The following is a 25,380-nucleotide window of genomic DNA, read 5'->3' on the forward strand; positions in this document are numbered from 1 at the left end:
ATTAAACACGCTTACAGCCAATGTATGACCTAGTATTCTCCAAACTGCTGCTTCTAGGCTGCCATTAGAGTACCCCGCACCAATGTGAACTTGACCTGTCTTTTGCAGTAAGAGGAATCTCTGGTTCCCAGAAGTGACATAATCAACCCTAAGCCATAGTCAGGAAATGCTTTGCTTTTTTGTTTTGGCAGTGCCCCCTGTGCACAATGCGCAATTAATTACTCTACCATCGAACACACCCCTAGCTAATGCTTTAAAATCTAAAACAGATGGCTGTAAGCTCGGACTCTGTGATAGAGCCCTTGCCTAGCAAGTCTGAGGCCCTGGGTTCAATCCCTGGCACTGAAAAAAAAAAAAAAAAGGAAATAAAAAGTTATGGTTGGCGAGATGGTTCTATAGGAAAGTGCTTGCTGCAAGCAGGAGGGGGACCAGACCCCTAGAATCCACATCAAAAAGCCAGGGGTTGTGGCATACTGTGACTCAAACCTGTATATCCCCTCAGTGCTGGGGAGCCAAGGACAGGAGGCTGCCTGGGATTGCTGGTCAGCCAGTCCTGCCAAATTGGCAAGCGTAGGGTTCAGTGCAAGCAGATAACAATGGATGAGGACACCTGGCATTGAGCACTGGCCTTCTAACTCAGTGGCTAAGAGCACCTGATATTCTTGCAGAGGACCCTGACCCAGTTCCTAACCCCACATCTTAGGCAGGTCACTACCACCTGTAACTGCAGCTCCAGGGGACCTGGCACCCTCTTCTGGCCTCCTCAGGCACCAGGCACACACGTGGTACACACAAACACGAGCAAGCTCAATACTTGTACACATAAAACAAAAACAAAGCTTTTCTTGAGATGAATAAGTAATAAAAAATTGTTGATCCCCTCCCCCCTCCCATCAGGGTTTCTGATTCTCTGGGTCAGAGATCAGGCAAGAGGCTCTCTGAGGAGTTTTATGTGATGGGGATGCTAGTAGCTAAGAGCCGCACTTTGAGAGACACTGTGCTCCTACCTGTCTAGCCCAGCTTCTGATGGCACAGGTGTGACCTAAGCTCGTTAGGGTACCCTAGAGGCAGCCATCATTATATCCTGAAGCCCCTGGGAAAGCCGTCCAATCGGGGAATGTAATTGGGTTGGGCAGATGAGAAGTTCACAGGCTGTAATAAGGGCAGCTGGCAGATCCCAGAAAATCAAAGTAAAGGGTGTTAATGAGGTTCTGGAAACTGGCATGGGGCTGAGGCTGGTGGAGGGCCAGGGCTCCAGGTCAGATGAAATGGATAGGAATAGGAGTGTGTTCCTCTGGGGCTATGCAGGACAGGGAGCTGGGCTAAGTCTTGAAATGGATGCCTAAGCGTTTAGAGCTAGAGAGGGACAAGGTCACTCCAGATACCTCACAGAGACAGACTTTGGATAATGAGCTTGTTTGAGATCTGAGCAAAGGAAGCAGGGTCAGCAGGCTAGAATCCAGTCTGAAAGGTATCTGGCAACTTTTTCTACCTGTTTATTTATCCCATAATTATTGACTGTTTATTGAATCATTTACTACGACCTGGCACTGACAAGATACCAGGGACGCTGCCACCACTAAGACAGGGGAGAACCCTACAATCTAGGAGATGACTCTTAACACTCTTAAGGAGAAAAGACAGTAATCTTAAAAAAAAAAAAAAGATTTATTTATTTACTATGTATACAATGTTCTTTCTGCATGTAACACCTGCAAGCCAGAAGAGGACACCAAATCTCATTACAGATGGTTGTGAGCCACCTTGTGGTTGCTGAGAATTGAACTCAGGACCTCTGGAAGAGCAGACAGTGCTCTTAACCTCTGAGCCATCTCTCCAGCCCCGACAGTAAATCTTAAATTATTGGCAGATTCAAGCACACAAACAAGACCCAATGAGAGGTGTGGTCAGACACCTACTTTAAACAGAGTCAACAGATTCAATTCTCTAGGAAGACATTAGAGTTGAGATGGGAAGGAGGCACAGAGCAAAGGCCCCGGGGTTGGAAAATGCAAGAAAGGATGTGGATCTGTTCAAGACCAGGGAGAGGTCAACAGGAGTAAGAGCCTCCTGTGTGTTGCAGGCTGAGTGAAAGAGAGCTGAGCCTAGTGCTGCAGGCTTGGAATGTGGGGGCAGGAAGATCAAGAGTTCAAGGCAAAGAACTAGAGAGATGGATGGCTCAGTGGTTAAGAGCACTTACTGCTTGTGTTAGATTCCCAGCACCCACATGGCGGCTCACAGCCATCTGTGACTCCTGTTCCAGGTGATTTGACACCCTTTTCTGGACTCTGGGGGAACTGTATGCATATAGTACACATACACAAATGCAATCAAAACAGTCATGCACGTTAACTTAAAATAATAAATCTTAAAAAAAAAAAACTGGGTGCAGTAGTTCATGCCTGTAATCCCAGCACTCAGGGAGGCAGAGGCAGGTGGATGTCTGAGAGTTTGAGGCTAGCCTAGTCTACAAAGTGGAGAGTCAAGGCAGAAGAAGAAGAAGAAGAAGAAGAAGAAGAAGAAGAAGAAGAAGAAGAAGAAGAAGAAAAGAAGGAGGAGAAGAAAGAAGGGTTCAACCCCAGTCTCAGCTACATGGTGTGTTCATGGCCATCATCGGTGACACGAGACACCAAAATAAATAAATAAATAGAGGTCACACCAGGAGGTGGTGACACATGGTTTTGGGAGGCAGAGGCAGGGTGACCTCTGAGCTTGAGGATAGCCTGGTCTACATAGTGAGTTCCAGGACAGCCAGGGCTACCCAGGGAAACCCTGTTTCAAAAAACAAACAACAAACAAAAACAAAAAAGACAGAAGAGAGAGCTCAAGGGAGACCAGCAAGCAGACACACCCTCGCCACACCTTCAGCTGCAACTGCAGACTCCAAGAAGGTCAGGACACAGAGAGTGGCTTCAGGAAATGAGACCATGACAGAGCAGTCTGCAACACCTAGCCTGCCGGAAAACTCACAGACAAGCCATGTCATCTTTAGGACAAATGAGTAGCAGGCGTTGCTGGGTGACAGTCAAGAGACAGCGAAACCTGTGAACTGAGAGGCAGAGGAGTGACACTAACCAAGTGTGGTCAATATTTTATCTAAACTTTTACTTATTATGTGTATGTGTGGTGCATATGTGTGGACATATTACAACATGTGAGCAGAGGTCAGAGGACAACGTGTGCGGGTTTTCCTTCTACCAGGTGGGATCCAGGGATCAAACTCAGGTCATCAGGTTTGGCATCAGGCACCTTACCTGTGGAGCCATCTCCATGGCCTGGTTTTGTGAAAAGGTTTCATGTAGTCCAGGCTGGCCTCAAACTCAATATATAGCCAAGGATGACCTTCAACCTCTTCCCCTCCTGACTCTAGAGTTCCAGGTTTGCGGGTGTACACTGGGGATAGAACCTGGGGCTTTGCAGATGTTAGTCAAGCTTTTTACAAACTGAGGTACATCCCTAGCTCCTGGACCACGAGTTTAAAACAAACAAACAAACAAACAAACAAACAAACAAACCTCCTTTATTTTAAAGATACAAAACTATTTTTCAATGACAAGAAATGTTGGCTGACACTTGCTTCAGAATAACTGGAAAGGAGAGTCAGTGGTTGTTGAAGGTGGACAGTAGTTATGTGGGAGTCCTTTTTACCATTCCATTTCTAATGGTTTGTTAAACTTTATACTCCCACGTCTGCTCACCATCATAGCTTCTCTTGTAGGTATCTGATTTTTTTTCTATATTATAGTAAAGGTGTTTGAGCACCGTTGGAGCCCTTGAGAGGCCTGAGTGGGGGGGAGTGCCACCCCCTCTCATTTCTTCTCCGTCAGTAGGCCCTCACTCCTGCCACCTCCTCCTACAGCCCTCCCTGTCCCCTGGTGCACTAGTCTGCTGCGCCCTGGCTTCTCCTGCTCCCGGGCGCCTCATCGCCAGTGGCTGAGCTCTGGGCTCCTCAGAGATACTTCATGCTCCAGAATGGGCCCCAGTCAGTCCCAGAGGAAGACATGAGGAGAATTTTTGAGACAACACCATGACTCACCACAGCTAATGACTTCCCAGAAGAGCGATGGTTGGACACTGGGTTGCTTTCTCCAAAGCAGAACTAGGGAAACTCATCCTTTGCCTGATGCTCATGAGGAACATGCAGGGTCTCTCCATGCATACTCACTGCAGAATGCTGTTGCAGCCAGCAGAGTCGTTGGTGAAAAGAGAAAGAACAGGTTGCTCCCATTGCCTAGAAAGCTAGACCCATGGAAAAGGGTCTTAGTCCATTTTTCTATTGCTATAATAAAATCTCTAAGGTTGAGTCCTTTATAAAGAGTAGTAATTTAGCTCCTGACTCTGGAAGTCCAAATGCCCGGCCCATCTGGTCAGGGCCTTTCCCCTGCGTCCTAGCATGGTGGCAGCATTGCAGGAGTGTTGCATAGCTAACTAGAGCAGGCACAGGGGTTGGAGAGAGGCCTCAGCCATTACGTGCACTTGCTGCTCTTGCAGAGGATAGTTCAATTCCCAGCACCCATGTCCCACAACTCACGTATAACTCTTGTTCCAGAGGAATCTGGTGTCCTCTTCTGGCCTCCAAGGGTATTTACACACACACACACACACACACACACACACACACAGAGAGAGAGAGAGAGAGAGAGAGAGAGAATTATTTTACTTATTTATTTTATTTCATGTGCATTGGTGTTTTGCCTGCATGCATGTCTGTGGGAGGGGAAAGGACCCTCTGAAACTGGAGTCACATGGTAGGTGTGAGCTGCCATGGGGTTGCTGAGACTTGAAACTGGGTCCTCTAGAAGAGCAGCCAGTGCTCTTAACTGCTGAACCATCTCTCCAGCCCCACTCTTTTTTTGCATTGGTGTTTGGCCTGCATGTATGTCTGTGAGTGTCAAATCTTGCAGTTACAAACAGTTATGAGCTGTCATGTGGGTGCTGGGAATTGAACCTGGGTCCTCTGGAAGAGCATTCAGTGCTCCTAACTCTGAGCTGGGCCATGGCACCACAAGCCACCTTTAATCTCAGCCCTTGCGTGGCAGAGGCAGGTGGATCTCTGAGTTGGAGGCCAGCCTGGTCTACAGAGTGAGTTTCAGGACAATCAGAGCTGCACAGAGAAACCCTGTCTCAAAAAAACAAAACAAAACAAATATCAAGACATAAGGCTCCATTGAAAGTACAATAAGGAATGGCCCTACAGGAAAAGAGCTGTGTCTGCTGATAGCATTGGGCCAGGCAGGAAGGAAGCCAGGAAGCAAGTACTGACTCTTCCTCCCTTGCCATCTCCTTCAGGGCCTCCTGTTAGCTGAGTCTACCCGGAAACCGATGTGATGGGGTCCCATAGGAGTTAGACTCTTGGGCCTGGGGATGTAGCTCAGTCGGCAGTGTGCCTAACACGCACAAAGCCTCGGGTTCTGTCATGTAAACTGGGCATGCTGACACACATACTCTCAGCACTCAGGAGGTAGAGGCAGGGGGATGAGAACTTGGGGTCACCCGTGCCTACCTGGTGAATTTAAAGCCAGCTTGACACATAAGATCTTGTCTCCCACACACGCTAAAAGGGGGCTTCCGATCCCCAAAAGATGAACTGAAGGCAGGTGGAAGGTGTTGACGGAGAATAACAGCGCGGCTGGAGAACCAGTGTTGAGCAGTGTTGAGTGTGTGCGGGGGCAAATGGACATAATGGCGAGAGAATGGCTGAATGATTAAGAGCGCTTGCTGCTCTTGCTGAGAACCCCAGTATGGTCCCTGGTACCCACACTGACTCACACCCACCCTTAGCTCTACCTCTAGCGAAGCCAACGCCCTCTTCTGACTTCCACGGGCAGCGGGCACACGCACAGCACGTCTACATGTGCACACACATAAATGTGTGCAGGAAAAACACAAATCTAAAAATTTTTAAAAACGAGGAAATCCTCACTGTGTCCAGTTGTCTTTGGAACAGTGGACATCAGTGGGTAGCCTCAGGGGACCCAAAGGAACACGAACTTTTTCTTCCTTTTCTGTGAGGGTCTCATTTGACTGAGGATGGTCTCAAAATCTCTAAGTAGATGAGGATGACCTCGAACTTCTGATCCTCTGGCCTCCACCTCCCAAGTGCTTGGACGAAAAGCATGTACCACTCTACCTACTTTATGTGGTGCTGAGGATCAGCGCAGAGCTTCCTGCGTGGCAGGCGGCACTCTGAGCTACGTCCCAGCCAAGGGTCGGCTTCTTGGTGGGGAAAGCTCATTCAGTCCTGTGCTCCTTTGGTCCCAGGGGAGCCCTCACAGCCTCGCAACGGCAGCTGGCCCTTAAGTGAGAACGGGAGTGACGCTGACACTGCCCTGGCTGCCGGCCTCACCTTCTCCTCCTACTACCAGCACTCCTCGCCTGTGGCAGCCGTGCTCATCGTGGCCTATGTGCTCATTTTCCTCCTCTGCGTGGTGGGCAATACCCTGGTCTGCTCCATCGTGCTCAAGAACCGGCACATGCGCACTGTCACCAACATGTTCATCCTCAACCTGGCTGTCAGCGACCTGCTGGTGGGCATATTCTGCATGCCCACCACCCTTGTGGACAACCTCATCACTGGTGAGTATGACCCCGGGCAGCAGGAAGGTCTTCACCCTTCGCTTCCACTTCCCAGCTAATGACAGAGGCTGGAGAGATGGCTCAGTGGTTAAGAGCACTGGCTGCTCTTCCTGAGGAGCCGGGTTCAGTTTCCATGCACCCACATGGCAGCTTACAACTGTCCGTGACTCCAGTTCCAGGTGATCGGACACCCTCCTACAGACGTACATGCAGGCAAACTACCAATGCACATAAGTAAAAAATTAAAAAAAAAAAAATGGAGATTGCTGAGCTGGCCTTTTGGCCAAGGAGCCATTGTCTCAAACTCTGACAGTTGGGGATGAGAAAGTAACCCAAGAACAACAAGTCTAATAGGCTAATAATTATCTTTGTGCCAGGCATGATGGGACGTATGATCTGTATGTTATCTTAATTAATCCCAGAATTATCCAATCAGGCATGCTTTGTTATTATCCTCATTTCACGGGTGAGGAAACAAACTCAGAGCAGTTAACTCGGACTGGTCTGTAATTACTTAACTTGTCAGTGTCAAGGCCAGTGTTCTCACACTCCTTTGTCTAATCACATCTGCTCTGGCTGCACTCTTGGACAGAGCTCTCATGGGCAGAGGTAGACGGGGTAGAAATAGGAGGTGGGTGACTTTCTTCTGCATGAAGACCTGGAAATTCATTTCCTTCATATCTTCTCCTACGGAAGGTAGTCTTGTCCTATCGGTCATGAGCTCCCAGTGGCTGGGAGGGTCTGTGTAGGGACTGGCTGGCCGCTGAGCCGAGATTGGATAGGAGGTCTTTAAATCAAACTAGACCATCTGCCTCTAAATTCCTGCAGCTGTCAGAATGTCACACAGACATCTTTGATGAGCAGCATTTCTTGCCTTAACATCTGAGTTTTTGAGACTCCAGGCAGGGAGTCACCAGCTTCCCACACTGCGGATCCCCCTAGAGGTCAGAGGGGAAGATTCCTCAGTTCTCAGGGTGAGTATGACCCCGGGCAGCAGGAAGGTCTTCACCCTTCGCTTCCACTTCCCAGCTAATGACCGAGGCTGGAGAGATGGCTCAGTGGTTAAGAGTGCATATGGCTCTCCAGAGGACCTGAGTTGACTTCTTGTCCTACAACTGACTGTAACTCCAGCTCTAAGAGATCTGACACCTCTGGCCTCTATGTGCACCTGCACTCACATGCACATGCCTAAACACAGATACACATGTATACATGCACACACACATATACATATACATGATTAATCTTTTTTTTTTTTTTAAGTCATGAAAAATGGGCAACATCGATGGCCTAGAACTGTGATGTCTTTGTTGTTAGGTACTTTTAATGTGAGTGTTTTGCCTATTTTAATAATTTTTATTTATTTGTTTTTTTTGAAACAGGGATTGTGTGTGTAGCCCTGGCTGCCCTGGAACTAGCTTTGTAGACCAGGATGGTCTCAAATTCAGAGATCTGCCTGCCTCTGCCTCCCAAGCGCTATGCCACTATGGCCCAACCATTACATTTTTTTTTAACCTTACTTTATTTGTATAGGTATTTTGCTTACATGCATATATGTACACCCCATGTGTCTTCAGACCCCCTTGAGCTGGAGTTACAGATGGTTCTGAGTCACCATATGGGAACTGGGAACTGAATACAGGTCTTCTACAAGATCAACAAGTGTTCGTAGCCATGGAGCCATCTCTTCAGCCCCCTGAAACAATTTTAGACTTAAAGAAAAATAGCAAAGCTCCTAAAGTAAAGCTTTCTATGCCTGCCCTTGCTCTGAATAATGACACAGAGACTTATATTTATTTATTATAAGCTTTAGGTACAATAGGTGGGCAGGGACCAGGTGGTGGTGGCACATGCCTGTCATCCCAGCACTCAGGAAGGCAGAGGCAGGTAGATCTCTATGAGTTCAAGGACAGCCTGGTCTACAAAGTGAGTCCAGGACAGCCAAGGCTACACAGAGAAACCTTGTCTTGCAAAACAACAATAACAAAACAAAAACCAAAGACAAAAATCCCCAAATCAAACCAAAAAAAATAGCCGGACACATTCTGATCTATTCTAACCTGACAACACTGGCCTGGCCTACGTCCTAGCGATGTGGCCCATTACTGCCATCTTAGTCTTGCCTTGGCACCTGTCCCCACCTGAGACATGTCCCCCTTCTGGGGATGGAAGTCCCACCTTTTCCTCTCCTGCCCAGCTATTGGCTATTCAGCTCTTTATTTGACCAATCAGAAGGTGATGAGATTAATATTTACAAAGTGCTAAGGCAAGAGATGCTTAACAATACCAAAGTCTGTACTCTGTTCTGGGGAACAGAAATCAACATTTGAATACACAGTGCATGAAAACATCTTCCTGCTAAAGCTAGCATAGAATCCTTGTATGTTCTTCAATCACCTTCCCCAAAAACCATAATGGAAAGGAGAAAGCTTCTACCTGCCATTAAGTCATCTGTGGAGCTTCCTTGACTTTTGCTAGTTTCCCATAAATGTTTCTAGGCATTTGAACCAGAATTCCAAGAAACAAAACTGAAATGCTCAAATCTTGAATGGTGGAGCCAAGTGTGATGATCTGTAATGAGACTGAGACAGGAGGATCACCAGTTTGAGGCCAGCCTGGGCTACACAGTGAAACCTCAAACAGAAAGCAAACATCAACCACAAGGTCATCGCAATAACAGCAACAACACAGACCACTCCAAAGGCCACTGTAACAATAACAGGCAACAATAGCAGGCGGTTTTTGAAGCATAAACACTCAGGTATACAAACAATGAGATGACATTTGTGATGCTATAACACGCCTGAACAGTGGATTATGTTCATAATGGGTCCATATTGGAGGCTTGCAATTGTATGAATCCAGCTTTATAGCTGTAGACATCTGGAATACCATGGCTGTCTTAGTCACTGTTCTGTTGCTGTGAAGGGACACTGAGGCCAAGGCAACTCTTATGTCAGAAAGCATTTAGGTGGGGCTTGTTTACAGTTTCCGAGTCCATTATCATAGTGGCAGGGAGCATGGCAACACACACATTGCTAAGAGCTGCATCCTGGCATAGATAGTGAGAAGAGAACTGAGCCTGGCATGGCTTTTTAAAACTTCAAAGCCCACCCTCCAGCAAGGCCACACCTCCTAATCCTTCTAATCCTTTCAAAAGGGTTCATGCCTTGGTAACTAAGCATTCAAATATATGAGCCTATAGGGGCCATTCTTATTCAAGCCACCACATTGGCAGAGACAACCCAAGGCTTTTGGGTGACTGTCAGATTTCACCCTGTGGTTCAAGCTAGTCTGGAATTGGCTGTGCAACCAGGCTGGTCTGGCCAGTAGGATTCTCTCAATGCTGCCTTCTGAGCTCTGGGACGGCAGCTGTGTGCTACCGCACCTGTCTCTGAAGACATTTGATGGGCTCAGTCAAAAAATTTGACAGGCCCCTTCTATATAGAGTTATAGACAGTAGCTCCAACAGGGAAGATCTTGAGAAACTTTATTTCTCACAAATGAAGACATAGAAACAAAGACATCTCTTTATTGATGATATTTCAACATTTGTAGTAGACACAGATAAAGTCAATGTGGCAACAAAAGAAAACACACACAAAATAAATCAGGGCTGTCTAAAAGTCTTTGTATAATTTATGTCTCCAGTGTCCAAAATGATTTGGAAGTGAAAATTGCAGCAACAACATCTTTCCAGGTTTCCAGGTACTCTGCCTTTCTGCCATGACGCAAGCATCCTGGGATAGTCTGGGCACACTGAAACCCCTTCCCTAGAACCCAGTTTGAAACCTCCATCCTACAGCTGTCCCCCTCCACGGAATGAGAGGTTTTCAATTTTGGGTTTAAGGCTTTCAGTATTTTGGAGTTGACCATTTCTGGAATGTTGCTTTGGGGCGTTTAGACTCAGTCTCTATGCCATTCTGGGTTAAGACTGGTACCACTCGTCTAGCCCAAGGTCAGACCGATGAGCTCACACTGCTTTTAATCGTTTCCTTCCTTCCTTTCCCAGACCTCAGTGCGAGAGACTGAAATTAGGCATCACTCATGCTAGGCAAGTACTTTATCACTGAACTACATCCTCAGTCCTCTTTCAAAGGAAAAAAAAAAAGATTTATGAGGTTAGAGACATGGCTCTGGGGGTAAGAGCACTTGCTGTTCTTGCAGAGCACCCAGGTTTGGTTTTCAGGCCCCTTATGGTGGCTCACACCCCTCAGTGAACTCAATCCCAAAGGTTCTGACCTTGTCCAGTTCAGAGGGCTCCAGGCATGCACAGCGCGCACATATATACATGGAAGCAGACATTCATACGCTTCAAAGACATGTTTATTGATTTACTAATTTATGTGTGTGCGTGTATGTGCACACATGAGTGTGTGTTTGCCCACCACATATGTGTAGGTGCCCACAGAGGTCAGAGTCGAATCCCACACTCCTGTGTGGGACTTACAGGTGGTTGTGAGCTGCCATGTGGGTGCTGGGAATTGAACCCCAATCCTCTGCAAGAACAACTAGGGCTCTAAACCAGTGTGCCACCTCTCCAAACCCCTACTTCTTTTTAATTTTTACTTTTACACGTGTATGCACACCCATGCATGCATATATGTGTACATTTTCTTGTGTGTGTGTGAGTGTGTGCATAGGTGTGGAGGCCTGAACTTGAAATCTTCCTCCTTCAACCACCTGTGTAGCTGGAATACAAGTCTGTGCCACCAGGCTCAGCTCATTGAAGTGTTTTCTTTGCTCCAGCCAGTCTGCTACAGGTTCTGGGTCATGATGTCTTCACGTTTGGAAGCTGCTGGTTTCATTATTTGCAATATAGGCATGTCTGATGTTTTCTCTGATGCCAGGACGCATACAGCTTGGGTCCTGGGACCCTGAACTAGGGGTGTTGAGGTGACTAGGGCAGCTGTAAAGCAACCACTTCCCCCTTTCTTTAAAGGACAGAGGCACATAAAGCTGGGGTCAGATTGGGTTCTCTAGCACTACAGATGCAACCCAGAACCTTAGGTTCACAGGGGGAAGGGTTAGCTAGTCTCAGTTGGTGGTCTCTGTAGGTGAGTAGACTCAGGCTGTAAACATCTGGGAAGAAGTTGCTCGTCTTTTCATACTTTGGTCAATCATTCATAAACATTCATACCCTGGAGCCAGACGTGGTGGCTCATGCATTTAATCCTAGCACTCATGAGGCAGAGACAAGTGGGTCATTGAGTTCGAAGCCAGCCTGGTTTATAGAGCAAGCTACAGGACAGCCAGGACTAAACAGAGAAACCCAGTCTTAAGAAAGAAAAAAAAGAAAGAGAGAGAGAGAGAGAGAAGAAAGGAAGGAAGGAAGGAAGGAAGGAAGGAAGGAAGGAAGGAAGGAAGGAAGGAAGGAAGGAAGGAAGAAAGAGACCCAATCATATTTTGACTCTGGAGGAATGCGCTGTCATTCTTCTTGAGCCTGGCCCATATGGGTAATGGCTGTGCCCACACCAACAATATACATTTACTGAGAATGTCACTCACTCCGTGCTGTCTCTGCTCCCTACACTTGATTAGATTCAGTTTAGCTGTTCAGGGGAGAGCAACACAGATAGGTGCAGAAGGCTTGATTCCTGAGGTAACTGCTGTCTCTCAGCTGTGAAGGAAGCGCTTCTCCCTTTCTAATTATGAAGTTCCCTAGCAGATGATTCTCCGAGACTATGCAAATATCAGGCTCATTATATTTTTGCAGCAACTTCAGAGTGCCTTGACAGTTGCTTGACTGCCCACAACAGTGCTTCCATCCTGTTTCCTCTTAATGGCATTCACATCCTCTGTCCTTAACTAATTGGATCTCTGCTTCATGGCTTTTAATCCAACATTATTACTTATTTTGTTGCATAAACTGCTCTAGGTTTGGCTATTAGAAGCTCACTGTACCTGGCTTCTGTGTCCTTCCCATATGCTACCATGTTTGGAGTATTTCTTTATAGCCTAGTTCCACAGAATAATCTGGATCACCTCATGTTTTTCATGTATCAGTGCTGGATTCAACTAGTTTTTTAGGAAGCCTTGTTTTTCATTGGAGTATAATCTTCATTTTTATTTGTGCATGGAAGTGTTTTGATTGCACATACGTACATGTACCGTGTGCATGGCTGATGCCCACAGAAGTCAGAATTGGGCATCAGAGTTATAGATGGTTGTGAGCCACCATATGGGTGCTGGGAACCGAACCAGAGTTCTCTACAAGAGCAACATGGTCCTAGCTGCTGAGCCATCCCCATAGGCTAAGGAATATAATATTAACAAACGAAGGTCTGACTTCTAGGTGTGCTTTTCAATGTTGGGGGTCCTGATTCTAGGCTCCGTGAAGGGGCAGATCTGGGAAATGAATACATATTGCTTTAGAGTTCTTTGGCACATGCCTTTTTATTTTATTTTATTTTGTTTTGTTTTATTTTTTTATTTTTATTTTTTTTTGAGACAAGAGTTCACCATGTAGCCCTGGCTGGCCTGTAGCTCACTATGTAGCTCAGGCTAACCTGGAACTCACAGAGATCTGTCCACCTCTGTTTCCCATGTGCTGAGATTAAAGGTGTGCACCCAGCACACCTGGCTAGCTCTTTACTCCTGTGTCTAGCCACTGCCTGCATTTCAGAAACTATGGCCCATACTCATACTTCAGATTCCGATCCAACATCAGAAATTTTAACTTACATTCTCCTTCCTTGTTTTTTGTTGTTTGTTTCAAGACAGGGTTTCTCTGTGTAACCTTGGCTGTCCTGGACTACACAATGGCTTTGTAGGCCAGTCTCACAGAGCTATGCCTGCCTCTGCCTCCCTGATGCCACCGAGCCCAGCTTTCCTCCTTCCTTATTTGTAGCTTTGTTCTCAATGGGGGAAAAATGTTTATCCATAGCATGTTGACTTATTTGTCTGGTCCACTTCAGTATATGTGATGATATTATACATGATAACCATAATAGGATAATGATACTGTGAGGAAGGAATGGCCTCACTCCTGGGCGGAACAATAGGATTCACATACAAGGCAGGGCTAGACGGACCTAAAAATCAGAGACAATCAACTGTCAGCTAATGGCCATCTTCCCAAAAGCAGTGTCCATATTGGTGGAATGGTTGGCTCTTCGTTCACTTTTTCACATAGACCTAATGACCCCTCCTGGCCCTTTTGGGGGGCACTGGCTTACGTGGCTGGTGCTGGGCGTCTTGTAGGGAGGCATCTCTCACCCTGTGGGGACCTCTGTCGTTACAGGTTGGCCTTTTGACAGTGCCACATGCAAGATGAGTGGCTTGGTGCAGGGCATGTCAGTATCTGCCTCAGTTTTCACGCTGGTGGCCATCGCCGTGGAAAGGTGAGACATGTCCCTGGGTGACCTGGGGCTGGCACTGAGAGAGCTGATAGCTCTGACACTGGGCTAGCTGGACGGCCGTAGGGAAGGCCCGCTGAGCATACCACTCTATCCCTTTCTAGAAGACACAGACCGCTCCTGACATGGTCTCATAGTAATATCTGGGGTCTGCGAAGAGCTCAAGCCAGTCTGCCCCCTAGGCATCAGGAACCCTACCTCTCCTTTGTCTGAGCCCTGGCAGTCAGCTAGAGGAGCCTGTCTGTAGACAGGCTGGAGAGGAAAGGTCTCTTTCTGTTCCTTTATCCCATCTCCTAATCGCTGGTTCCTGGAAGTCCTGGTATTACTCAGTCTACCATTCCATCACTTCGGTCACTGAGAAGATTCTAGATTAAGCACGGTTCTGTACATGTGGCCAAGGTGTGGGACGCAGCCCTGGGTCAGTGAGGCTTTGGACCAGTGCCTAAGCTTCCCTTCCCAGAACACACAGTTGTGACTCCCCCCTGGCTCCGTACTATCTTCAGTGCGGTGAGGACTCCTGATTGGGAGCCTTCTCCCAGGGACTAGGAGGTAGGTAGACCAGCTGGAGATGGCTTTTGTCCTCGTCACCAACCCACTGTGTGATGTTGGGCCACTTATTCAGCTACTTGGAAAGGAACTGTCTCAGTAAAATGGTAAATGCCCTACCGAGAGGCTGGAGACTTCAAATGGCTGTGTTTGAAAAGTTCATAGACAGTTCTTAGCCCACAGTTCAAACACAAGCTGCTACCACGATTTCTTCCACACACCCACATCCTCCTCCTGGTCCCTCTCTCCAACACCAGCTCTTTTCAGCTCTGCCCTTTCTGGAATCTAATGACCCCCTCTCCTTTCCACCTCTGTGCCCCATCAAACTCTATTTTTACTGGTTTTGTTAGGCTGGCCTTGAACTCTTCATTATGCAGTCAAGGATGACTCTAAAAATCTGATCCTCTTTACTGCCTTATCCTGGGCTCACAGACATATGCCACTGTGCCCCATTTTACCTGGTGCTGGGGACTGAACTTGGGGCTTTGTGCATGCTAGGTAAGGGCCCCCTGAACCCCAACCTCTGTGAGGTAAGCAGCTGGCATGATGGGGCTGGGTCCCCTCTCCACAAAGCTATTTGTGTTATGTGAGCTCTCCCCTCCTCTGACTCCTTTTTCTTGCCTTTTTAGTTGCGAGTCTTAGTTGTTAATGACAGAACCATCTCTTCAGCCCTCAACCTTTGTTTTCTTATCACTGTTGAAAGACATGAGAATGTAAAACCTCTCCCAGTCATACTTAAGTTTATCAAGCTCCGCCCCCTCCAGGTAACCTTTCCAAACCATTTCCTGAGTTCATAGGCTATAGTATAGCTCATGGGCTGAATTCATAGTTCATAGTACTATAGGCCTCTGGAGCCACCTGTTCTCTGGAGAGGTGAGCATGTCTGATACTATGTAGCCAGAAGGACAAGGTCATACAGGCTGAGGAAGTGAGGCTTGAATAGACCATGGGAAAGGGGTGTAAGTGCTTTCAGGTTGGGACGATAGAGTTGGCAGGAGGGCAGGACACAGGTGAGAGAAGAAGAAAGGGCCTCTGGGCAATGTCAGTACCACACCTGTGTTCAAAGCAGCCATGCGGACTTGTAAGAGACCCATCTTCCACTCTTCCACTCAAACTATTGAGCCTGACCCCACAGTCCTCAGGAGGGGTATTTCTACTTGCTGGCACAGGTGGATGAGGGAGGCATTCTGGGAAGGAGCGATCCTTTGTTTGTTTGAGACAGGGTGTCTGTCAAATAGCCCAGGCTGACCTCAAACTCTCTAGCCAAGAATAACCTTGACCTTCTGATCCTCCTGCTTCTGCTGCCCAAGCAGTTTTTGGGTTTGTTGTTGTTTTGCTTTTTTGTTTTTGTTTGTTGTTTTTCTTCAGTCTTAAGCATTCAGAACACCTGTAGAGTGGTGTGGTGGGGTATCATCTTCATTACCGCATAGATCAGGGTTCCTTTTTTCTTTCTTTCTCTCTTCTTTTTTCTCTCTTCTTTCTTTCTTTTCTTTTTTTGAGGCAGGGTTTCTCTGTGTAGCCTTGGCTATCCTTTGTAGATCAGGCTGTCCTAGAACTCACAGAGATCTGCCTGCCTCTGCCTCCCCAAGAGCTGGGATCGCAGGCATGCGCCACCAGGCCCAGCTGATTATGGGCCCCATTTTGAAGATAAGGAAACCAAGGTCCAGAAAGCCCTTTGAGCAACTGACTTTTCTAGTCATCCATTCCTGTCTTGATCTAAACCCATTCTAGGACACTTGTCTGACACCCACTTTCGAGAGCATGTAGTTAATCAATGGCCTTTGAACCACTACAGAGGACAGCCTCTACCTCCTTCACCTCCACCAGCGGCTCCCAACCCTGGCTGCTTAGAAAAGAAGGTGCTGAAACCCCTTAACTCCTTTCCAGAATAATTATAATGGAGAGGGGTTTCATTCATTCATTCATTCATTCAGCATTTTGCCTGCATGTGTGCCTATACACCAGAAGAGGGCACACATGTAGATCTCACTATAGATGGTTATGAGCCACCATGGGGTTGCTGGGAATTGAATTCAGGACCTTTGGAAGAACGGCCAATGTTCTTAACCTGTGAGCCAGTCAGGATTTAGCAAATATGTTTTTCTTACATCAGTATAATGGTTAAGATGACCCAGGGACGGCCTGTCACCTATGCTCCACCACAGATCCTCCCAGCTCCTGAGCTTTTCAGGGGAACCCATAAGGCTAGAGATTATATCTGTTACATTTGTGCTGTGCTGCTTCGGGGGATAAAGGTGCTGTCACCAAACCTATTGACTTGAGTTCAGTCCCTAGGGCCACATGGTAGAAGGAAAGAAGTGACTGCTGACAGTTGTCTTTTGTGTGGAGAATGAAAGGGACAGAGGGAGAAAGGGAGAGGGTGAGTACTAAATAAATGTGTTTTTTTGTAAATAATTTATTTAATTGTATGTGCATTAGTGTGGAGGTGTCAGATCCCTTGGAATTGGTGTTTCAGACAGTTGTGAGCTGCTGTGCTGCTGTGTGTGTGTGTGTGTGTGTGTGTGTGTATGTGTGTGTGTGTGTATGTGTGTGTGTGTTGGGAATTGAACCCAGGTCCTTTAGAAAAAGTAGACAGTGCTCTTTAACCACTGAGCCATCTCTCCAGCCCCCAATAAATGTTTTTTTAAAAAGCATTTGTGTATTCACCTAGCCAGGCTTCCCAAGTACAGAATGTTCACCACAGATTAGGAGTGGTGCCTGCTACTGAATGAAAACCAATCAATCAATCAATCAATCAATCAATCAATCAATCAACAAAGGACATGGCTGCTCCTAGGTATGGTGGAGGAGAAAGTTTAGCATAGATATGTGGCTGAGCATAGCCAGAGGCAGACAGATTTGGGAGTCCAGGGTGGTCATGACCCTGAACCATGTAGGGAGAGGAGAGCCAAGCACAGCAGCCAGTAGGCCAAAGTATAAAAGAAAGGGTAGGTAAGCAAAATGTCCGGATTATATAGGGAAGAGCCTCTGGGGGAAGGGCAGCCCAGCCCCGGGGCTGGAGACTTCAGGGTAGAAAGCCGGATATGCCAGCCATACCCTGTAACAGCTAGGGACTGAGGGATGCTGGGAGAACCTGGAGACCAGGTCCGCTTTGGTACGTTAAATGGACACTTCAACTGCTTTTCCTAAGTTTGAATCTTAACACTACCATCTAAGCTGTCTTAAAATAGCCTCTAGTTCGCCGTTATCTTCCACCTCACCTATTTTAAATCCAGCCTTGCTCTTAGAGCAATTTAGTGAAGTGAGCTGCCTCCCTCGCAAATGACAAACCAATTTACTTGATTAACCTCAGTAGTGTCTGAGCTGTCGCCGGATGCTGCCTCAAGTGTAGTGATGAATGTCAGGTATCCTCTTCCAGCGGCACCGGATGCTGCCTCAAGTACGGTGATGAATGTCAGGTGTCCTTTTCCAGCAGCCCCTAGCCAGGTCAGCTCTGGCCGTTGTGCCTCCGGGCACCCTCCCAGAGCCCTCTGCCTCTCTTCCCGCCCCCCCCCCCCCCCGCGCTGCAGGTTCCGCTGCATCGTGCACCCTTTCCGTGAGAAGCTGACCCTCCGGAAGGCGCTGCTCACCATCGCGGTGATCTGGGCGCTGGCGCTGCTCATCATGTGTCCGTCGGCGGTCACTCTGACCGTCACCCGAGAGGAGCATCACTTCATGCTGGACGCTCGCAACCGCTCCTACCCGCTCTACTCCTGCTGGGAGGCCTGGCCCGAGAAGGGCATGCGTAAGGTCTACACCGCCGTGCTCTTCGCGCACATCTACCTGGCGCCCCTGGCGCTCATCGTGGTGATGTACGCGCGCATCGCGCGCAAGCTGTGCCAGGCCCCGGGCCCGGTGCGCGACGCGGAGGAGGCGGTGGCCGAGGGTGGCCGCGCGTCGCGCCGCAGGGCCCGCGTGGTGCACATGCTCGTCATGGTGGCTCTCTTCTTCACGTTGTCCTGGCTGCCGCTCTGGGCGCTGCTGCTGCTCATCGACTATGGGCAGCTGAGCGAGCCGCAGCTGCACCTGCTGTCCGTCTACGCCTTCCCCCTGGCACACTGGCTGGCCTTCTTCCACAGCAGCGCCAACCCCATCATCTACGGCTACTTCAACGAGAACTTCCGCCGCGGCTTTCAGGCTGCCTTCCGTGCGCAGCTCTGCCGACCGCCCTGGGCTGCCCACAAGCAAGCCTACTCCGAGCGGCCCGGCCGACTCCTGCGCAGGCGGGTGGCAGTGGATGTGCAACCCAGCGACTCGGGCCTGCCATCCGAGTCTGGCCCCAGCAGCGGGGTCCCAGGGCCTGGCCGTCTGCCGTTGCGCAATGGGCGCGTGGCCCACCAGGATGGGCCCCCGGAAGGGCCTGGCTGCAACCACATGCCCCTCACCATCCCAGCCTGGAACATCTGAGGTGGTCCCGAGAGGGCGGGTCTGGTGGGCCTGTGGCCCTGACTCTAAAACGTGATCCTTGGACAAAATAGCAGTATTAGAAGAGGGTGCTAAGATGCCTCCTTGATGAAAAACTAGATGGTGGGTAGCTGCCAGTGATGGCCAATCGGGCAGCCCTCAACCTTCCAAACCCTTTCTGCTCTGGAGCTGTATATGGACAACTCCTTCTCGTCAACATCTCAGAACCCTTCTCTGCAGAGACTCTGAGGCCCAGGGAGAGGGGACAAGGTCTCTCCGATGGAAATCCCCCTTGACCCACACTCTAGTGAGAGTCTATTGTATCCACATTTCCAGTGGTCTCCCTAGGGCCCTCTGAGGCGGAGCTCAAGAAAACGTTGTCACCCTAACTAGGTGGCTGGGAAGAGGTGACCTCTGCGCTTACACACCGAGTCCCTGTGATGGGGTCCCCTGTGCTGTGTTGCTGAGGCAGCTCCCCCTCGGCCCTTTCCTGGGAAAAGTCAAGCTTTCCCCCTGCTAGCTCTGAGTGTTGGCTTTATTCCAGGAAGCGTTCAGGGCAACACCCACTTCACAAGGTCACAACTGAGCTGCTGCAAGAAGAACCCTAGGGAGCCTGTTTAGACTCAGGCTCAAGGCTCTGGGTAGTGCCAGATGGAGGCTCCTCTCCCCGACCTCCACCACCACAGCCAGGCAGAGCTTCCAGCACCACCAACAGCTCGTGGGTGGCAGGCAAGGGGAAAAGGAAGCCAGCGCGCAATGCCAACTCTGCCTTCCGGAAAGATTTCACCCCGCCTGTGAGCACAAGCTTTCTCGTAGCCTTTCCTTCATGCTTCCTGGGAAGGAGAAGTTGCTCAGTCGCTGTGGGGAAAGCCCCGAAGGCCACACACAAACCCTTCCACAGTGTGTGACTTGTGAGCCCTAAAAGCAAAGGAGATCCCACATGCACCCCAGCAATCACCTTGACAGACTGGAGCTAGGAAATGGGTTGCTGTTGCTGATTTCTCCTGCAGTCTCAGTAATCTGCGCTACACCTGACACTTTCTCCTCACCCTGTGACCACAGTTGCTAGAAATTTAAGGAATTAAAAACAAAAACAAAACCTTCCTAGGATTCAGGGCTCTGAACTCTTACTGTTTCCTGATGGAAACACACACTGATGGGCCATTTACTGTTCCTGGGTCCATCGGGAGCAATGGCCACAGTGGCAGAGAAACTGCCTCGCAGTTGTACATGTTCAGGTGTGTCTCTGGACACTGTCATCTGATTCATAAAATGTTCTTGTCATTTCACAAAGTGACTGAAGCCCTGTAGGGCCAGGGTCCCAGAGCCACAGGCAGCAGCGTTACGAGAGGCTTGTCTTTGGACAGCTTGAACTGTGCCCTGCCTTTCAAAGAGGGTGGAGGCAGGCATGGCGGGGTGGAGAGCTGGAAACTCCCTGCCAAATGATAAAAAGCAACGCCCACAGAATGAACTGGAGTACCGAGGTTGGGGCAGGAAAACGGTTTCATTGTGTTGGCCTTGTGACTTCCCGCCCGAGATGTTCTGAGCAAATCCTAGGCTGAGGAAGCTGCAGATGCCAGGGTCGGAAGGCCAGGAGTGGTCTGTGTAGGTAGACAAGCTGTTGCCTGAGCTGGTGCTCTGTATGGTCCTCACTGCCGGTGTTGCGTTCATATCATGTGTATGGACACAGTGGCCTGAGAACTGGCCTGAGAACTGGGAAGACTTGTGACTCCAGGCTCTAAAAATAGGCCAGATCAAGAGCCATATCAACCCCGTCCCTGCGGCCCCTGGGGGCTGTGGGAGTTGCAGCCTGCTCTCTGCCCTGGGGTGTCAAAATTCACGGCTCTCCTCAGAAATCCCGTCCACCAAGGCCTCTGCTCTATTTTCCCCAAACTCCCGGCTTTGAGAATGCATGACTGCCCCGGTGCAGCACTCTTGACACTGTGGCATTCCCTGCATTCCCTTGTTCTTGGCATCGCTTGAGTAAGAGCGGAGGCAACCCCTGCCTGCCCACAGATTTGGGCTGAATGCTAACAGACAAGCAGGCAGCATGTGTATGCAGGGAGTTTGTTTCTTTGTACATGTGTTAAAATACACCCAATGTACAATTTGTCCCCTTAGCCATTTGAAGTATACATTTCAAGGACACTGAGTATTCGTGCTGCTGTGTAACTGTCCACTCACCCTTTCTAGCTCGACATTATCCCAAATGGAAACTGTGGACCCACTGATACCAACTCCCCAATCCCTGTTCCTCCCAGCTCCTAGTAGCCACCATTCTTTCTCTCTGAATTTCAAAGTTCTGTCATTCCCTACAAATGAAACTACTCAGTATTTTTCCTGAAACTACTCAGTATTTTCTGCCTCAGCTTTGACAAGTCCTATGCGTGTTTGGAGGTGTTAGATAATAAAACCAAGTTGTGAAAATAGTGCCTGTGTGAACCCTGAGGACGGAGACCCCAACGCTTCTCTCAACTTGGTATTTAGGGGTGACAGACCCAGTGCTCAACCCAGCTGCTCTGCGCTCCCTCCTCTGTGTTCCTTCTTGGCTAGAGAAAACAATCGTGTGTTCTGTCCATAGGATGTTGTATGATGCTGTTTTTATAACTGTAGCTCTGTCAGTCTCTGTGTCCTGACACTTGGGCCTGAGTGCGCCTTGTGTGGTCACCGAACTCTAACACCATGGAGGAAGACGTCTCTGGAGCAGACATGTTCCATCTGTGCCCTGTTAGGTCTCCTGAGGTGATCTGTCCTTTCAAGGGTGGAAAGTTTGGAGATGAACTGAGCCTGTGATGGGGAAGAGAGCCAGGGGCCTGTGGACACCGAGAACCCAACCCAGAGGGGCTCTTAGAGGGATGCTGTGTCCTTCCGTGCCATGTGCCACAAGAGCAGTCATTCTCCAAATGGGTCTCCACAGATGAATGGGCTCTTGACTTCCCTAAGACCATACGAACACATCTGACCAATGTGAGGGAAGGCGGTGCCCACTAGGGCCCACAAACCACAGACTGGCCAGCCTTGGACCGCCAACTTTCTGTAGAGGCCTGGAGGATTCATGGGCTGACTCCGGTTGGAATGGAAGGTAGAATTGGCAAAGGAATCCGGGAGCCCCCTATCATTAACCTACTGTGTATTTATCCTGAGTCCAGGTGCCAGCAAGCCTGGGGCTAGAAGGACAAAGCATTGCTCTTAGGTTCTGGGCCTCTTTGCATCCTTTTCCTTAGCTCACCTCTCAGAAGTGCCACTGAGAAAAGATAGATGAGAAAGAGGTGACCAGCAGCTTCATCACAAGCAAACAATGTTGAGGCAAAACAGATTCCTTGTTGAATAGCCCAATTATAGCTGGCTGCTTCTCTCTTCACAAACATGCCCCTGCAGAAGCATGGTGGAAGTTTCACAAAATACAGATAAGCAAAGAAGAAAAGGCAAAATGCTTCAACTATATGGGAGATACACATTCATTTTGTGAGCATAGATACATACATGTTAAATTTCTGTAGCACCCTATGGAGGGATAGCATAAGCTAAAATTCACCCATCTACTGTGACCATTCAGCAATTGTATATTTGTTTCACCAAGGATATTTTCATTCTTCCAAAATGCTCCCTCATGTCAATGTATGCCCTTCTCCCCTGACCCCAGAATACCCTCCATCTGGTTTCAGAAGGTTATGAATATGGACTTAGACGGTGGATAGCATTTTTGAGTCTGTCTCCTCTTGTTTGACAGGATGACTCTGAGGTTTGCTCACGTCACAGCATTTCTTAGTTTGTTCCTTTTTGTTGCTGAGTAGTACTCCATTGTGGTGACCAGCATTTGGGTTAACAGTTTGATTATCACGTGTGAGGCTGCTATGCTCAATCCCTCACAAGCCCTTCCGTGCACACATATTCTCAGTTCTCTTGGTGAATAGGGTGCTGGGATGTGCGGTGAGTATATACTTCTGTCTTCTAGCAGTGGTACATTCTAGCACTATATTTTGTTCTCACCAGCACTGAGCTGCAGTTGTTCTGTGTTTTTGCCAACACTTAAGATTATTGTTCTTTCTAAAGTTCTCCTGATGACTAGTGATATTGGGTATCTTTTCATGTGTCTACTGGCCATCCTTTTATTTTAACCAATTATTGTATAAGTTAATGTTGTTGTGGCAACTGAAGGCAGGGAAAGGTGGTTCTAGCTCACAGTTTACAGGTGCAATTCAATGTGGTGGGAAGGTGCGGCAGCAAGAGGGGTCCAGCTATGGGGACAGGACCATGAGGCTGCGATCCCTAACCATGCATGCAGCTGCCTACATTTGGGATGCCCAGAGGTGTTGTCTACCAAGTGATTCCAAATACAGTCAAGTTGACAAAGGTTAACTGTCACAATTATTATTAGCCTGGCCTTGAACTCACTAAATTGCACAGGCCTGTCATCAAAAATAGCCTCAAATTCTAGCACTCAGGAGGCAGAAGAATCTCTGTGTGTTTTGGGCCAGCCTGGTCTACACAGTGAGGTCCAGGCCAGCCAGGGCTACATGGTGAGACCATGGCTAAAATAAAATAAATGTGTTTATGCAAAACAAAAGGCTAGTTTTGGAGGGTTGGGAATGCCTCTCTAAGGAGGTAACATTTCAAAAGAGACCTTTATAGAGAGAAGAAGCTACATGGCAAGCTGGCCGGTGTGGAAAGACAGAGCCAGGCAAAGCAAGCAACATCTGGAAAGGCCATGAGACAGGCAAGGCATAGATGAATAAGCAAAATGCTTTTAGCAATTACATTTCCGGTCAACTCAAAAATATTTTATTCAGTGCCTGTTAAATCACAAGCATGGGCCAATGAGAAGGTTTGGTGGGTAAAAGAGATTGTTACCCAAGCCTGGTAACCTGAAACCTGCCATAAAAGGAGATAAGTGATTCCATACCGTTGGCCTCTGACCTCCACAAATACATAAATGCACCTATACAAATCCACACCAACACATGCACACACAGACGCAGGCATGCACGTACGCATGCTGGTACCCCAGGATTGGTAAGCAAGTGCTTTTTGTCTGTTGCCTCTCAATGGAGCACAAGCTGAGGCTTAAGTCATGGTCTTTTCTCCCCCTGGCTGCAGTGACCTAGCTTTCCTATATTTGAGAAATTGAGGTTCAGAACTAAACCAAGAGGCTTGATGGAGGTTTCCTATAATCCTAAAAATAAGCCCAGCCAGCCACAGGCTCCAGGCTGCTGCTTTGCTCTCAGGCCACATTTCCATCACTTTCAGAGGCTTCCAAAGATTTGAGATGGAGGGAACAACAGCTGCCCAAGGTGCAAACACAGCCCGATCCAACACCACACCAAGCCCTCCAGGGAGCCCCCCCCCCCCCCCCCCCCCCCGCCCTGCGGTCACGGAAGGAGAGAGACGGCTCCTGGCCTGGTTGTCACATCCTGCCCTTTGTTTGTGTTTGTGTTTGTGGTCCCTTGTCACGACCTTTGAATCTGGCCGCCAACAAATGTTGCAGTTGTCATGTGCAAGCAACCAAATAAACATGGGTGGAAAAACCCAAGCTTAGCGACTTGGAGATGTGAGTTTATCTGCCGCATGGCCAGTGGAAGTATTAAATCACCCTGTGTTTGAGGGGTTTTCACTACCCCTACCCCCCAGTACCTCACTGCCTTCCCTTCTGCACAGAGGTCACAGTAACCAGACACTGAGAAGCCTTCATTGCTGTTCTGGCTCCCCAGGAAGGACCCCTTGTTTGTCCAGTGGTCCCTCAAGCCCACATGCATCCATCATAATCACCTCCTTTATTTTCTCCTTTTTAGGTCTTTGGAAAATGATCCTGGCACCGCTGCCATAATTTGTAGAAAATAACTTGTGAAAGAATTTGAATGTCTCATTTTTAAATTCCGTTTCCTCAGTAGGTTCTCTCCTTTTGTGTCTTCATCACAAAAAAAGAAAAGTCTCCAGGCAAAGCCGCCAGCTCTTTCAAGAAGATGGAGAATAAGAATAGGTGATGGGGCCTCTCAGCCTCAGGAACACCATTTTGATGGAACCAAAAGGAGTGGTGTGGAGTGGTGGCCCTTGCTGTGACATCTACATAGCCTCTAAGAGGAGAAACCCAAACAAAATAGCAGCTTTTGTAGACTACTATCCAGTGGGTTTATTTCATTTTAGTTTTTAAGATTTAAAAACAAAAAAAGCTAAGTATGGTGATGCACACATTTAATTCCAGTACCTGGGGGAGGAGGGAAACCAAGGCAGGCAATTTAAAAGTATGTATATGTGTGTCTTTGGAGGGAATTTACATGTGGGAGTAGTGAGAGACCAAAAGATTAAAAATTAGCAGCTATTATGTAAGGCCTGAACTAGGTGGGTGGAGAAGTCCAGGAATGCCCTGCGGGGAAGAACCGTCTTTTGCATTCTTTCCCCACCCACTAGAGATACAGTTGCTAGGAAGCTGGCCCATCCCCCTAGGGAGGGGCACCGGATCATTAATGGTCTGGGGACCTTCCTATAGCCAGTCAATTCA

General features: G+C 48.3%; 1 protein-coding gene across 1 annotated transcript in view; it reads left to right on the forward strand.

The window, feature by feature from the left end:
* The window catches only part of Npffr1 (neuropeptide FF receptor 1), a 32,464-nt gene extending 10,843 nt beyond the window's left edge, over positions 1-21,621 (forward strand). Inside the window, exons 2-4 of the mRNA XM_055599020.1 lie at positions 6,262-6,576; positions 13,820-13,919; positions 18,011-21,621. Of these exons, the coding sequence (XP_055454995.1) occupies positions 6,262-6,576; positions 13,820-13,919; positions 18,011-18,887 (1,292 nt within the window). The 3' untranslated portion in view covers positions 18,888-21,621. The remainder of the gene's footprint in view (positions 1-6,261; positions 6,577-13,819; positions 13,920-18,010) is intronic.
* The last annotated feature ends 3,759 nt before the right edge of the window (positions 21,622-25,380 follow it).

Source organism: Psammomys obesus, unplaced genomic scaffold, assembly GCF_907164565.1.
Source record: "Psammomys obesus unplaced genomic scaffold, mPsaObe1.curated_primary_1811, whole genome shotgun sequence".
NCBI classification, from domain to species: domain Eukaryota; kingdom Metazoa; phylum Chordata; class Mammalia; order Rodentia; family Muridae; genus Psammomys; species Psammomys obesus.